This window comes from Pipra filicauda, unplaced genomic scaffold (genome assembly GCF_003945595.2).
Source record: "Pipra filicauda isolate LSUMZ 115617 unplaced genomic scaffold, ASM394559v2 scaffold101_size5749837_pilon, whole genome shotgun sequence".
NCBI classification, from domain to species: Eukaryota; Metazoa; Chordata; class Aves; order Passeriformes; family Pipridae; genus Pipra; species Pipra filicauda.
Window position 1 is genome coordinate 2243535 of NW_024103452.1, and position 16833 is coordinate 2260367.

Here is a 16833-nt window from a genome sequence, read left to right on the forward strand (position 1 = left end):
ATCTGCTTGGCGCGGGGGGGAGGGAACCACCTCCGCCGGGACCCTCCCCTGGGGGCGGGAAATCCCCTCCGCCGGGACCGTGCCCGGGGGCGGGGGGCAGGCAGGCAGGGTTGGGGACAGGGGTCACCGCTCCGTCCGCCTGGAGCGAAGGCGGGCGGGACACGGCGGGGGCAGCGGGCAGGGCCGCCGCGGCCGCTCCCGTCCGCAGATCCTTGACGGGTTTTCCCTGTCTCTCCCCCTCCCTCCCCGCGCTCCTTTCTCCCTTTCCCTCTCTCCCTCTCTCCTTCCCCGTCCTGCCCTCCCCCTCCCCGCGCCTCTCTCCCTCCTCCCCTCCCCTGTCTCCCCCTCCGCCCCCTCGTCGCCCGGCCGCCCCGCGCCGCCGCTCGCCCTCGCCAGCTCGCCGGGCCACGCTGCTCACCGTGCCCACATTAATGGCGGCATCTTCCGAGGAGGACATCGACCGCAGACCCATCCGCCGCGTCCGCTCCAAGAGCGACACCCCCTACCTCGCCGAGGCCCGCATCTCCTTCAACCTCGACACAGGTGAGAGGCGGCCCGGCCCGGCCAGCGGCGGGGGCAGCAGGGAGGGAAGGGGCCGCCCCCACTCTCCTCCCCCACCAGCGCTCACGGGCTCCCTGGGCTCTGCTGCCTGGCCCTGCCCAGGTGCCCGCGCCTTCGCACCTCGCCGGCCTCCCCCGGCCCTGCCCCGCTGGCCGGCTCCCCCTGCCCCGCGTCTCTCACCTGGGTGAGCCCGGTGCCGGCTGCCTTTCGCTGTTCAGCCCCTCGAAGCCTCCCCTCTCGCAGAGCGCCGCCCTCTCGCCCTGCAGAGCGTCGTGCCGCATCCCCACAAGGCTCCTGCTCTGCCCCTCCTCACCAGGTTCTTCTGGCGTCCCTCCTGGAGACGCTGACCTTGGCGTTTTACAGTACTCTCCCTGTCTCACTCTTTGCTTTCTTCCTCTGGTGGGTTTGTGCCTCAAAAGTGCAAGGAAACTTGCACCTGCGTTGTCCACTTTTTCTCAGTCTCCTGAGTTCCCCTGTTGTCTCAGGGTTGCCTTTTGTGACTCTCAGTGGGTGTAGAACCTGATGCTTTCTACCAACACATCTCTAGCTCCCCACATTCACCTCCTCCTGCCTGTTATTGGGATGAACCTCCTGCAGTTCTCCAACTGACCTTCCCGTCCCCTTTCTCCACTGCTGCACCTTCCTCTGTGCCACCTCTTCCTCATGGCTCCCTTGAGATTTCAGCCGGTCGCCTTCAGTTCATCCTGCACATGATGAAACTATCCTGTTTCTTTCCTACTAGGCCTGTGGTTTTCCCCTCTTTTCCTGACCTTTTCTTTCCTTATGGGCTCTGTCAACAGCAAACTACACCAGAGGTCACTTGCTTTCAAAAATGAAGAAAAAGAAAGTTCTTTCTTTAATTCTCTGCACCAAACACCAGAGTTCCCCTCTTTGGGAAGGGGGGAAGTGTGAGAAAGGATCTGTAGCCGGCAATACTGCAACCTCCCTCATGTCCCAGCAGTAGCACACAAAATGACCCAACTGTGTAACATTCTTTGATGCTGAGCCTGTCAGATCACTGCCTGCTGTAAAGGGAAAAGAGCTGCCTCAGAGTTGCTGCTTGCCATGCTGCGGTCTCCCCCATCCCTCCTCCCCTCTTTCAGCTGGCAGAAAGTTGGAGATGGCAGAGATGCGTTTTCTTCTCCATTTGGGGGTAGAACAGATTCCCCTCCCCTTCCTGTTATCCCTGCTGCAATTACACCCTTGGTAATGGCTGATATGCAGTTTGGTTTTATCATTGACAGAACGGTTGGTTACATTGTATGGCAGGTCGTTATTTCTCTCTGATCATGACTTTTAAAAATTACCAAACCATAGGTAAGTTGGGTGGCACTTCAGGGCACAGGCTGGAAGACCATGCCAGATGCCAGTTTTCAGCTCTGTAAAGAACTGGGAGTGAAAAGAGAAAGAGCATCACCATGCATAAGGTGTAAATAAAAAAAAGGCTGTGTATGATTATTTGACTGCTGAAATAACCCTGCGCTGACTTGTGTTCTCACAGGTAATGTTATGACATGTAGTTATAAATAGATAAACCAGTTAAGAGCAAGGCACCTTCAGATCACCTGGTGCCTCATATCTCTATGCTGAGCTAGACATGCTGTCTTTGCTACAAGTCCCAGAGCATGTGCAAATCTCTAGGTACCTCTTTCCTGCAATCCGCCAAAGAATTTGATAATTACACTTAGCTTCTTTCTGTTCCTCTCCTCCCCCTGGCTCTCTATAATTTGTGTCTTTACTTGCAAACCTGGGAATAGAATTCCTTAAAAAGAAATAATGAAAAGAAACAGTACTGGTATATCAAGAAATATAAATGAAAAATGTTTTAAGTAGTGCAAGTGTGTGTTTTCATTAATTCATCTGGCAGTGAGTAGTTTGGAGCTCAAAAAAAAAAAAATTGCTTAGCAACCAGTATTGAGTGAGTGAGCCAAAAAGCAAGTGAAACGTGCCACTGATACCCACTTCATTTCTGAGCTGTTGGGTTTATGCTTCTGTTTGCTCAGAAAGCTCAAACTAGGAACTCTCTAGTCTGAGGAAAAAGCCATTAAAAAATGTGTTTAGCCCCTTTTGCTCGGATTTGATAATGCCGTGCGGCTCAGGGTTTCCTTTTGAATCTAATTGTGAGGTGCAGTGTTCTTGAATTTATTTTTTTAGCTCTATGCGTGGGGAAAAATACCACCCTGTTTCTAAACCGGCCAGGTTTCCATTTGCAGTTTCGTTGCTGGTGTCGTTGCTGCCGTGCCACGGAGGGTGCCAGGTCGCTCCCGGTGTCCCGGTGCCCTGCAGGCGGAGGGGCCGCCCGGGAGCCCGCGGGCGCTGTCCGCCGCCCCCGGTGCTGAAGCCGCTCCGCCGGGGGTGGAGGCTGCGTGTCCCGCCTTGCCTTGTTCTCCCTCGCAGTCCATGTGAGCACAGGGGTGTGTGTATTTCTTTGCCTGCGCAAGGGGAAGGCGGTAGGACGGAAGTAAAGCCGTTTCTTCAACCCACGGATGCAGTCGGAACTAAAGTGACGCTTGGGGCGCAGGAAAAAACCTCTTCCTTACATGCTTATCACTTGCTTTCCATTTGGTGCATTCCATATCTACAGCTGCTGCTCAACCACTGCTTACAGAGCTATTTTTCCTGCAGCTGGTACAAGTCAAGCTGTGTTCCCCAGTCATTGTCTCCTGTGAGGACATGGTCAGAGCGTGGCTGTACATGCAGCTGCTTTGCTGTATTGGAAGTTAAAATCCACTTTTATTAATGAACCATAACCAGACGCAGTGAATACTGCTCTTCTCCACTCTTAATTACAACCACTAGTTAAGAACTATCAGGTTTTTATCTACTTCAGCTGTAAGTCATAATTATACCATTAGTGCTGTTATCTGTATTGTTGAACAACTGAGAGATTGCATACACAGAGTCAATTACACAATTTGGGTATAGCACATATTTGGTCTGGGTTTTTAAAAAAACAGAATTTGTAAGTGATTAACAGTGCAGCTTCTACCCCGCCCTGTATTTTGATTATACCAACAATTCTGCTTTGTTTGATTTTTCTAAAACATTCCAGTTTATTATGTTTGTTTCTAATATTGATCAATTAACTCACAATTATTACCTAGCATGAGTTGACTAATGCTGTTCGATTAGTTTTTCCTGGTATGTTTTTTTTCTGCTGGTGTTCCCAGACTGATTAAAATACCAAGTTGTTTTCCAAACTCAGGGTTATTCTCCCTACTATTATACATATGCAAATCCTATTAATCTGAGTTATGTGCTTATATTAAGAGGATAATTCTTCCCAAAGGATTCAAATTACCTCTTCTGCAAAAATTAATGTAGCTACGTAGCATAGTAAAGCCATAGACCAGTATAAATTCTTTTTTGCATATTTGATACTAAATCAGTCTGCATACAGAAATTAATTTTTAATTTTCTGAACAACTTCCTACAGTGCAACGCTAGAGGAATGGGGAATGTGCTCTCACTTTTGGGTGGTTATCTTTTGTTTTCTTTATTATGATTAGCAATCTGGCATTGCTCCATCTCTTAACATCCATCTTTGGCTTTTCTTACATATCTTCTTAAGAGCAGTTTTCAGATTGTCTTTCTGACTTTCTGATTCAGGCATCTAAAAGGTAATCCAAACTTACTTCTGAACACTTGGACCTCCATCTGTCCAATAGTGTAATCCCTTTCCTGGTCCTGTGCCAGCTGACAAGTTCAAGTGTTTTTTGTAGGTTTTGACCTATTACAGGTTTTGACTGACTTCTATTCATCCTCTTGCAAAACACTGTACTTTTAAAATGGCAACGCATGTTGGGTAGCTTTCGAGCTTGATGAATTGGCAAAGAATAGTTCCCAGTAAGGAAATAGACCACTTAAAAATTCCCTAAATGTTCCAAAGTGTGTGAGCTTTTCTTTTGCCTCCCCCTTCATGCAGCTGTTTGGGGAATCCCTGTCAGAATTTTTTTGATGTTTGTGTTAGGGGAGGAGGGACTATCACACTGAGTTGATCTGGTCAGGTTCTCTTTAGCCCTTCAAGTGTTAGTCATTATTGAAAGTATTTCTATATATACGCAGATACTCTTACTCCTTCCTAGCCAAAAAAGATGAAGCTTTGTACTGCAATCCTTTGCAAAGCTGATTCTAGCAGACTGGCCTCCTGTTAACTGGTGCAAGAAGTTGTCTTTGTCTCAGCTCCACAATCATTCGGGGAGGTCACCGAATGTCAACCTTTGTTTGAACAAGGGTGATTGTCTACTTATTTAACCTGGGAATGGAGACTCAGGGAGAAAGCAAGCCAATGCCTTGGAGAAGGTGTAAGCCCAGAATGACTGCAGAAGCTGTATGAGGGGTCAGCAAAGAGGGGATGTTCCTTCAGAAAGAATATATTTAGCTTCCATGCTGTGAAATGAGGGGAGAGGAGCTTTTGAATGTGAATAAATCCCTCCCACCCTGACTTAAAAGTGTGTACCAGTGGTGAACAGAAGCTAGAGGAGTGGCCAGCGGAGTGCAGGAGCTGGGCTCTGCAGATAGAGGGGGGAGAGACGTAGTGACAGATAGGACTCATTAGAGATGGTGCAGCCTGTGTTAGCTATGGAACCCAGCTGGCTCGCTTGGCCCTGAAGCGTAGCACAGAATTTTAGTGTACTGAAGTCACTCAGTAATCTCACTGAAGTGTCTGGATCCTCAAGTGATTTAAGTCATTTGTTGACTTCCGCCAGGGATCTAAGTCAGACTGTAGAAGTACACATCTCTGCTCCCCTTCAGTGATGAAAAATCTGTTTTATCTCTTTGTGGTATGGAGCCACATGTTCTCATGGAATGTGTTCTGGGAAAGAACTGAGTGGCTCTATGTAATTTTGCCATGTGTACAGAAGAAAGGTCTAGAAAGGCAAGTGAACTTGGTACCATTTACTATTCTTAAGTGGTGACGAATAAATCACACTGGGGAGAGGAAAAAAATCTACATCAGCCTGTGTTAGTGCTGCTGCAAGCAGAATTAATTCACAGGGTGTAAAGAGGGAGGAGGATGCTGGCAGAAACTGCTGAATGGCTGAGGCAAATGTTCTTGAGCTGGGAAATGTTCATGGTCGGCTGTTTCTGTCATGCAGAGCTGGTGGGGGAAAGCCAGGACACAAAGGTTGACTGTTGGTTTTATATGCAGGAACTTTCCTGGTCTGAACGAGGCACAAAGTTGAAATCCAAAGCTTCTTACATTTTCACTGTCCTGGCACCTTCCACTCTGGGCCCTAGTGCTTCTTACAGCCATCATGGTAGGCTGCCTTACTGTTACTGTTTGTATCGCTGTGTTTACTCCATCATCTAGCTTTATACCTATGCAGAATACTTTCCAGAGAGTAAAATAATGTATGATTTTCCTTTCTAATGGAAAGATAACATTATTTGTGTATTAGCCTCATACATGGTGATTTGTTTGGAAGGATATGATATATTTTTCTGCAGTGATCAATGAGGACTTCTTGAACTTTCATATTGCCAGTGTAAAATAAGAATATTTATACGGCTCACGGAGGTGGGTAAATTGTAAATAGGTGAAAATAAAGTGAAATGACTTGACTGGATTTTCTGCAGGAAATCTCCGTCACAATAATTATTAATTTTCTCCAAAACCCGTCATTTGATTTAAAAGTCTGTTTTGAAGTTTCTGAGTTTGCCCCTGGTCATCCCTACATATGATTTAGTGCACTAACCCAGTTAATCGTCTCTGCAGTCATTTGAAATGTTATCACATTTGGAGTTGTGTTGTTTCTTTCCTGTTTACCCAGTGTATGTGTGAATATATCCATAATAAAATACTCTGCATGGTTTCACGATATATGAATAAATGATCCCTAAAATTATATAAGAATTTCAACTACTTTGGATTTATGGACCTCAGAGATTAGAAATAATGTTAAAAGGGTAATCTGAAAGGCATATTTAAATTTTTTAAAATCCTTTCAAATTATGGTGGCTTTAAGATTTCAGGTAGAAAAGATTGGGCTCAGGAGAACAGGGAAGAGAAAAATATGCAGTCATTGGCCTTCTAATATGTGTAGGAGGTTTTATTTCTTTCTGGAGAAAGATTAGTAAAAATGCATGCGTGGAAAATTTCCACTTTCTTGTTCTGCTCTAATCACTCCCTCAGATTATTGTCATGGAGATCCTGTCACACTTAGGAAGCCAAATCATGGGTTTTGGCAAAGCATGTTTAATGCCTTTATAAAAGGGCCTGAAGAACTGTCCTCCTTTGCCATCAAGCGTTACCTTACCAAACCTCGTGCCTGCACTTTAAGTGAATGATGACTGTTAGTCTTAATGCTGCTTAATTTGGAGTACAGCTGGAGATCGGATGTGTGCCTGTCACTCATTTCCTGGCTGTTTTCCAGTCCTGGGAGCATGAGTATACACACCAGGAAAAATGAACATCCAGACTGAAAACCACCCATCATGTGGCAAGGATAAGCCATTTGAGATAACCAGCCCTTCCCTGGGCTAAGTGAAGTGGCTGAAAGCACCTCTGTATCAACAGGGTAAACAGTGTGTTTTGAGAGAAGAGATCTTAATAGCAACTGAGGCTTTAACTCTTATACTTGACTTTGGAGATCTTTGATTTAAGACTATGACCTTCACTGAGTGCCAGACAGGTTATCCAAGTTCTTTTAAAGGGGAAAGATGCCCCTGCTTCACCAGCTGTCATCCAAAACCAATTGTTTATGCAGGCCCTTTAGTTAACAAGTATAACTGAAGGCAATTTGAAGGAAAAGCATAGTTAGTTAAAAAGATGGAACTGGCAAGAGAAAAATTATATAAGATCCATTTCTCTGAATGCTGAAAGTTTTGATGTTTTAACCATTCTAGTGGCACTGCACATATGCATCAACTTTCTGTGTAAGGGGGCAGCTGATACCCATGCAGTCAATGGCATCAACATTGCTGTGGAACAACTGTGTCAGGAGATAGAAGGAAGGAAGTTATCTCCTTGCTTTGGGATCAGAATATGCAGACCTGATGTCTCTTACAACTGCCTGCAGTATGTGTGATTTTACGGCTGCTGTAGTGCTTTGTTGTTAACCTGGCTCTTCAAGAAAACTGATGCTGTGAAATTTGCCTGAGTAAGAAGTTATCTCTATGTTTGCATTTTGTTCAATGAGCTTGTTGGGTTAACACAGCCTAGTTTATTCCTGCAAGCTGGTACACTGAAAAATACTTTTATTTTTATTGTTTTATCAAGAACCATAGTTTTCTTCTTGGAACTAGATCCTTAAGGAAAATACATTTTTCCAAAACTTCAGATAAAATGTCAGAACTAGCAACCCAGTTCAGAATTGTTAGCTATAAAATTTAGTAAAAAGACAGACCTAATTCAAAGTAACAGGTATAATTAGCTTTAATTCTTAATTACTCTGAGTCAACTAATTGGTTTCATTGGGATTACTGACAGTAATACTCGGAGTTAGGCATGTAAGTGCCTTCAGAATCAGTCTTAAAGTTTGTAAGTTTTGCAATATATGACAAAAGTCATTAGTGCAGAAAAAATGTCCTGGGCTGTCTGTTTTCAAATATAAAATGTCAGTGTTAATAAAATATGGTGTTATTAGTGGTTATTTCATGTGTTTATACTTTAGACCATAGTATCAGTGTGAAATGTTATACTTCTGTAGCAAAATAAAACTTGTCTGCCTTCATGCTTTCTTGGTGATGAATACTCGTGACAATGTATCTCTTGTGGATAAGGTACAAAAAATGTCAGTTTTAACATTTTCATCATATTAATGTGATGTATTACATTGGTAATACAATTTGTTGATGTAGTCCACTAGAAATGTTTTCTTCTTTCAGAATACCGTTAGGGTAAAATTATTTATAATCATGCAATAACCATTTTTAATCATGCAATTCTGTTGCCTTCATTAGAACGCATCGATGCTCTTGTTTTATATTGATATACTGAAGCTACAGCTTGACCCTCGGTGTATGGCTGCCTTCCCTAGGTTTCATTGCAGAGCTAATGTTACTGAATATTTAAAAGAATAATTATTGCTTTACTGCAGACTTTATAATAATTTTGATATCTTGAAAATATAATCTATATAGTTCAATCTATATAAATGTGAATATGATGTTCAAAGAAGAATTTAATGAGTAGCAAATTCAGCAAGAAAATAGGGAGGCAGAATTGAAAAATTAAATACCTATGTTTCTTGTGCACTCCAGATTCACTGTGGTTTCATTCTGATTATGAAGTGCCTAAGATAGGGGGAGATTACGAGAGGTGTTTGCATATACTTGTGTTTTTATATACTGTATGGACACATGCCATTTTAACTACGATGGATAATAACTGCAGTGCATATTTTAGTTAATCAAAAAAATCTTGCTATACATAATTTATGTGCAATATCATTTTTACGATTGATGCTTACAGTACTTGGACAGACAGACATCTGGTTAATTGTTTATAAGCAAATTAAATACTTTATGTATTATTAAAATGAAATTTCATCAGGGCTAAATCTAGTTCTTTGCTAGAATGTTGGAAAGTCTGTTAAGGTCTGACTCAAACTTGATGCCTCAAACTGGGGAAGACCTGTTTTGACTGTGGCACTTGCCTGCCTGTGTGTGCTTATTTCTGTTCTGTGGATAAAAGAGTAAGGAGTCTACTGACAGATTTGAGAACTGACTGGGGTGCATGCCCTTGGGAAAAATGTTCCTATTTTCTCTCAGTGGGTCAAGTGTTACAACAGTGTAAGCCATCAGAAACAGTGTTAGGTTAAAAGAGTCTCTTTCAGGCTAGTCCCATTTTGCTACAGCTTTCCACTGAGTCTTAGGAATCTCTCTCAGAACAGAAAATATACCCCCAGTTAGGATGAAATGAGAAATTAAGAGTTATATTGCAATATTCCTTGAGAAAGAGATTACTCCCATCTGTAATGGTCCTTTGTTTTCCTCGCTGAGATCACAATAGTGCAGTTTTCATACATAACTTTTTCTTCTGCTTAATTCTCTGCTGTCTTGCACTAGGAAAGTGCTAGAAACAAATGCAGAGACCTCGACGTGGCTGTGCTTGATGCATGAGGCATCTATAACTTTTGGAAGAAAATGGCTCCTCCCCATGCTCAGCCTCAGTTGCGGGAGCATGTGTGCGTAAAGGTCATGTTGTGCAGTCTGCTGGTGAAGGGCTCTGTAGTTGACTATCTCTTATGTGCTCTCACCTTCTACCTTCTGTGGGGTTTTGTTGTTGTTGGCATCTCTGTTTTCCTGTCACTCTTTCCATTCTCTGGTGTTTATCAGGGCTACAGCAATAGGCAGCAGCAATATGTTGGCCTGCAGTTCCTTGAAGTCTGCCCCTACTGTATTGGGAGAGTTACCATACCAGCATTTGAAACTGTAAGTGGAAACTATGACTTTAAATGATCACCCTGCATCCGCAGGACCTCTGATAAAGAGCTAATAATCCACACAGTGCCTCCAGGAACCTATTTAAGGCAATCATTCCCCAAAGCAATCATCGCTCCTGCTCTCTGCCTAGAGAGTGCTCTTCTGGTTGTTGTGGATAAAGGTGGTTTATTGAAAATACTGAGGTGGAGAGTTAGGAATAAACTGCATTAAACTGCTAATGAGCAGTAATTGTTTATATTTAAAGCAATTTGGCATGTTCATCCATTCATGGACAATTTAATTTTGTCTTACCACTTTTTTTGTTCATCATTTCTTGTGACTTACACTACACATCAAGGTTCTTTTTAGATTTCATTGGTGTGCTGAATGTTTTTACAAAAACCTCTAAAAGTGTTCTTTTCAAAAATTGTTTTTTTTTAAATTAATTTTTTCACATTTACTTACTAGGTTAAAATAGCCAAAACCAAATGAAAAGCAATTGATCATTTTAATTTTCTCTCTGTGGAAGCATGGCAAAATCTTGAAGCATTTCAAAGCTAATAATAAAAAATTAACCAGGACTAACTTATTACATGTAAAATAATAGCCCATAATTATAAGACAAGAAGAAATCAATAAGGTTCAATCTGTATTTGAGTCTTATCTCAAGGCTTGGAAGAACAAACTGTTCTGTGCGATACATTTGATAAGATTGCTTCAAGTAATATTTTACAGAACAAATGAGTTGATAAATTATATTTATTTTTTTAAAAAAAACCACAAGATAGGCATCACTGAGTAACCTTAGGGTCTAACCTTGTAAGCTTTCCCCTCTGCAAGCAGTGCATGTAACAGCTCTGTCAGTGCTAAAGGAGACCCAAGGGGAGAGTGGCAAAAATGTTTGATTGGGAAGTATCATTACACGGATGGAACACAACTTTTTCCTTACAGCCTTTGTGACATAATAGTAGGAAGCCAGGAGAAAGAATCACCAAAATTAAGGCAACACAGGATATGTGGTGTCATTAAAACATGGCAGGGCTTACTAAACTTAACTGCTCGCAGTTAATGCTGCCCTAAGTGCGGAAACATGATCTTAGCAGGTACCCACCTAAGTGGCTGTATATATATGTCTAGAGGTATGTGTCATCTCCCTGCCTGAGAAGCGTGCAGGGACCATCTGTTAACCAGCAGGATCTTAAAAGGCTTAAAGTGAGCAGCAGAGGGATCACTCTAGAAGATGTGCAACTTGTTCTTTCGATTATGCAAGTCAGTGGCAGGTAGACCAGTTGGGAGCAGTGATAAGTTCCTTCACAGTAGCTGTTTCAGGATGTGTTTCTTCTGTAACTTTTGGCAACAGATACTAACATTTGCAGCCAGTTGTGATTTTAAATAGCGCCTCTTGTTGAGAGGGAGCAAAATCTGGGACCTGTTTGCTGAGATACATCCTGCTTTTAAACTTCTTTCTTCCCTCTGTTACTAAAATAGAACATTGTATCAGCTATGTATCACTGTGGTGAATAAGGAGCAAGTTAGCTTTCCTTAAAGTCACAACAGAAAGATTATTATCAGCAAGAGACAGAGGGATATCCTGAGAAAGTAACGTAGTGGCAATATTAGACATAGTGAAATCCAGAGCTGTTTTAGCAAAATATTATTCAAAACATCTGACCTCCCATGTAGCTTTTTGTTACTACTGTAGAACACGTTTGGTCTTTTAGGTTCACTTATGTGAAACTATGGGATTATGTTTATGTGTGCAATAGAGCTTTAGTGTACCGCAGCCACTAGCGTACATCCAACTTCCCTTGTTGAATGGTACGTTGGGTTTGCCTGTTTGCCTATGGGAACTGACTGTTTTATCCCTTTTAGAATTTTACACTGGATTTAAGGCAGAATTTTAAAGTGGATTAAGCAAGGAAATGTAGGTTGGATCTTGAAGAAGGTATTCTCAGTAGTTTAGACCAACTTTCATATTTTGATTTAGCTGGTTTGCTAGAAAAAGATCCAGGACTGTATGTAAAGGAGCCCCTCATCTATTTGTTTTATTGGGTGGAAAGGGTAATAGTCCTGTTGTTCACAGTGTGACCTCTTAACTAATACATCATCCAGGGAACACAAGAAGATTTCCATTGTCCTTCCCCTGTCTTCAAATGTGCCCTAAGTCTCCAAGATAAGTAATCTCCAACAACCGTGTATGTCCTTTGCTTGAGGAGGAAGCTCAGAAGACGTAGGAATGATATAGAAGGAAAGGATTAGAATGGTAGTGAAGAGGACCTGTATTGTGTCTTTCTTCAATCACTCTGGCCTTAATAAGTAAGCTTAATAATTGTATTTGCCAACAATTTTTCCTTTCCAAATTTTAAGAGAGATCAAAACATTTTCTGGAAAGAACTGGTATTTACAGAATAGGGGGGAGAATAGCTGAAGTGGTTTCAATCATTAAGATGTATTTCTTTCCCTGAAAAGAAGATTTTTGGACTGAAGAAAGATGTTCCTCTGTCCTAGAATTGAATGTACTGAGGTTTTTTTCTGCTTACTGGGATTTAGAGGACTGTATTTTGTAAATGCAGTATCTCACTTTGCTTCCCACAGAACATTACCAAACCAGATTCTATAAATGTCTATGCAAGTGTTTTATGTGAGCCAAAGATATTTTTTCTTGCTAGATCTTTTGCACCTTGCTGTACAACTGCACAGGTGTTTATGTGTATCCTTTAGAGTTTCTATTCTCATCCATAAATGAAAACCTAGAGTGCTAGTCTGTTTGTTCCGAAAAAGATCTCTGATGCTTTTCCCTTAGGTATCCCCTTCCTTAATTCTGTGCCATTCTGTGTGATAAGGGGACTGCTTTCTCTGAAGGACTTATCCTACCTTCTGAAGTCTGCATCACAGTCATCTTTCTTTTGAGATTGGAGAACTGTGAAGAAATGAGTTATTTGTAACAGAGTTTCTCTGTACTGGTCTTCATACTGGCTAAAGAAGTGACTACAAAAGGCAATAAAGGTTCTTTTTCAACACTGTATGTACTGAGTCAACAGTACCCTGAAGCTACATTGGCCTCAGAGCAAAGGATTAAGCATACATCTAGTGCAGAGGACTTTTTTATGTCATTGTAATATCTCGTTCATGCACTTACATAATTTATCCTGTGAAAATTACAATGATGTGTTTGCTTTTAGATGCACCTCACCTTTGAAACCTTTTCTGGTATCTTCAAAAATTCAGTAAAAGGGATGTCTTTGTAAATTCTTTCAGGCTTCTTTTTCTTCCCTGTCCCCCCCAGGAAAAGGATACAAAATATGAACAGGTGAGTTTCCTTTTAATGAAGTTCTGTAATAGTTCACAGTGGCTTGGGAAAAAAAAAAAAAACATTCAGAAAAATAGATCTGACTGATTTCCTGTTCATTTAAACAATGTGTCTATCCTACAGCCCTCTTATATAATACAATTTTTAGTCCCACATGGGTAAGGAGTAGTTATCTATAGCTCTGCTTACTTTTTACGCTTTATTATAATGAATCTCCCAAAACAACCCTTAAATGGTTGCAGGGTAATTAAGGTTCTCTGGTACAATGGTAACTAGATTCTATATTTAGTTAGTTTCTCTGTAAAGTAGAATTGCTGCATCATATTTGAAATACTCTTCAATGATATTAATGAAATCTGTCTTATAGGAACTTCAGTTGGATGATCAGTGTGGTTAGTATTTAAATTTTCTGCAAATCTAACTTCTATTACTCAGATAAACCAGCTTCTGATAGATCAACATTACAGCATCCTTATTCATAGAAGTACATATTCTGTTACAGTTCTGTAATTAGCCATGGGAAAGAACTGCTACCTCATAAATGGCTTATTGTGACTGTGGAAGGACCCAGCTCAGGAAAGCACTGATGCATCAAGATTCATCATTAGCAAACATCAGAAGTGTGTTCCTGAATCGGTCTCTTAAGTTGCAAAGGAAAATCTGCTCTGTGGTAATCATTGTAGAATCTTAGAATGGTTTGGGTTGGAAGAGACCTTCAAATATCAGCTAGTCTAACCCCTCTGCAACGAGCAGAGACATCTTCAACTAGGTCAGGTTGCTCAGAGCCTCATGCAATCTTACCTTGAATGTCTCCAGGGATGGTGCATCTACTACATCTCTGGGCAACCTGTTCCAGTGCTTCACCACACTCATTGTAAAGAATTTCTTCCTTATGTCTAGTCTGAATCAACCTTATTTTAATATAAAACTGTTTCTCCTTGTCCTATCACAACATGCCCTGCTAAAATGTATGTACCCATCTTTGTAATAAGCCTCCTTTAAGTACTGAAAGGCCACAATAAGGTCTTCCCCAGAGCCTTCTCTTCTCCAAGCTGAAGAACCCCGACTCTCAGCCTTTCCTCATAGCAGAGGCATTCCATCCCTTTGACCATCTTTGTGGCCCTTCCCTGGACCTGCTCCAACAGGTCCCTGTCATTCCTGTGTTGAGGGCCCCAGAGCTGGACACATATTCCAGATGGAGTCTCACCAGAGTGGAGTAGAGGGGCAGAATCACCTCCCTCGGCCTGGGGAGGGAGAGAGCTGGCCATGTTGCTGGTGGTGCAGTCCAGAAGGCTGTTGGCTTTCTGGGCTGTAAGTGCACATTGCCAGGTCATGTCCAGTTTTTCATCCACCTGTACCCCCAAGTCCTCCTGCATCCCCCAGCCTGTACTGATACTTGGGATTGCCCCGACCCAGGTCCAGCACCTTGCACTGGGCTTTGTTGAACTTCATGAAGTTCCCATGGGCCCACTTTTCAGGCTTGTCCAGGTCCCTAGTCATTTCAGCACCTTCTTGCTTTGTCTTTATGTTTCAGGAAACAGTAAACCAACACCAGTCTCTGTAAAAGTGTTGGCAGGATGTGGAGCAGATGATTCTCATACATTCCTCTTAGGACTTTTGCATTGTCTTGGAAGGCACAACAAAGACCCTGAAGTGCTGGCACACCTCTTCAGAATGTTTTGTGATTCTACAAAGTATCATATTTAGAACCATGCTGTGTCCATGCATAGAAGTATGTAGGGAACAGACTTTGGAGAGAATGGGGAAGACTTCATCACATCAACTCAAATAGTGGTTCCTGCTGCTCTCACTCATTGCTGTTCTTTAGGGCCTCATGCTTTCCCTGTTTGCACACTGAGTTACTGTTGGGTCAAATTAGGTTTGCTAGATCAGCCTCTTGGAAATCAAGGTCACATATGTGTATGTCTGGTGTGCACACTAACATTCAACTGGCTTGTCTCAGTTTTGGGAGTGCAGGAGTGTTCCCCAGGTCTCTCATCATAGTATACCGTTGATTTTTGTATAGCCTCTTCCACCTGCCTTGAACTGCTGGCCCACACAGCCTCATGGCAGCTCTCAAGTTAGACAGGTTTATGGTTGTCAGATGTGTTGGACTTCTTGTGGTTTCTGCTGTTTCTCTATGGGAAAGAACCATTTGCAGGTCTTTCTAGATCTGAAGCAACCCAGTCAGAGCAGTAGTATAAGCCTGTCTCTGGATACCTGTAAGTCTGCATACTTTTCTCTGCATTGAGAGAGCATCTTCACAGATGCATGGACAATCTGAGACATCCAAGAAAAGTGTATATTTCTATCTAGAAAAAACTATATCCCAGGGAAAGCTACCCACCCTGGCCTTACTACTGTCCTCAGGATGCCTTCTGGGAAGTCCTAGAAGTGCTAGCAGATAAATATTGATTGACTGTATTGAAATATTAGTAGACACTGGTGAATTAGATGGATCCTCAGTTGATACCGAGGGAGTGAATGAATTCTGAGGTCTTGTTCTGTGGCCCTGAGCTCTTGTTCTCCGTAGTGTTTAAGGGACAGTTGATTCAAGGGGTTGTTATTGCAGTTCTTTAATCATTTCAGAACATATTGGTCATCCTCACTGAATGGTTAGCAAAATAATAGGCCAATGGAATCTCTCTGGGTCATGGAAACAGTTTCCTTTTTGGTCATTTGAAGTGCAGGGTGATTAATTCATGTCCTGATCCACATCTTTAAATATTTGGGTCTTTTGAATTTGTGGAAGGGAGCAAAAGAAACAGATGTAACAGCTAGCAGATGGGTCATTTCATTCGGCAAATGAAGAGCCTGGAAGCTTAAACCTGTACAGCAGTGAGAAAAGGCTTTGGATTTTCCTAGACCAGGCTTACCAGTGAATGGTGGTAGTGATGGATTCTATTTTCGCTGCTTCTGTATTTTTTAGAATAATGTGACCCACATGATGTCCAAAAATCAAAAAGCTCCTAGCAAGTGGCTTATTTGAAATAAATGGAAAGGTGTGAATTGTTCTCCTGACAGGTGGTTGGTTGCTTCATTCTGGCCTTTGTACCCAATACTTAGAAACTCCATTGTAGCTTTCATGTGGCAGAAAGCTTACTTTGATGTGTGGCCTTTCAAAATCTTATGAAAGAGCCCAACCTACTCCCTAATTCAACAATGCCCTTCGCTGGGTGACCTCCATGTAGTTTTGTTAATTGCATGCTTTCATGGAAGCATCCCAATGTCTTGGGATTTTTGGCATGGCCTCTGTTGGTTTGTTTGGCTGAAATTGATAGAAAATGAGTGGAAAGTATGACAGTCACACTTGCTCATTTAATTCTTGTCTGCTGGCTGCCATGGATCTACTGGGAAGTGGACTTCATGGGTAGAAGGACTTGGAGGGATGAAGGAGGAATCTAGCACAAATGGTTTGTCACTGAAGGATTAAATAAAAAAGCTTAGCTGTGAAAAATGGACTGTCTTCTCTCTTAAGCCTCTTCACTGTCAGAGACATATTTTCAAAGCTTCTAAGCTCCAAATATTAATGCACTTTCAAAACTATGTATATTATTAAAAAAAATAAATAGCAGAGGTCAGAATTCCAGCAG

At 42.1% G+C, this 16833-nt stretch overlaps 1 protein-coding gene across 8 annotated transcripts in view; it reads left to right on the forward strand.

Annotated features, from left to right (window-relative positions):
• PHACTR1 (phosphatase and actin regulator 1) overlaps nt 1–13438 on the forward strand; it is a 28704-nt gene extending 15266 nt beyond the window's left edge. For 3 of the 8 annotated variants that reach the window (XM_039387978.1, XM_039387949.1, XM_039388009.1), the window contains exons 4-5: nt 397–543; nt 7411–10403. In XM_039387978.1, the coding sequence (XP_039243912.1) occupies nt 397–543; nt 7411–7592 (329 nt within the window). In that variant the 3' untranslated portion in view covers nt 7593–10403. Of the gene's footprint in view, nt 1–396; nt 544–1303; nt 6381–7410; nt 10404–12733; nt 13131–13188 lie in introns of those variants that run through there. The other 5 variants (XM_039388035.1, XM_039388070.1, XM_039388109.1 and 2 more) reach the window with 5 other exon arrangements.
• Nucleotides 13439–16833: the final 3395 nt, after the last annotated feature.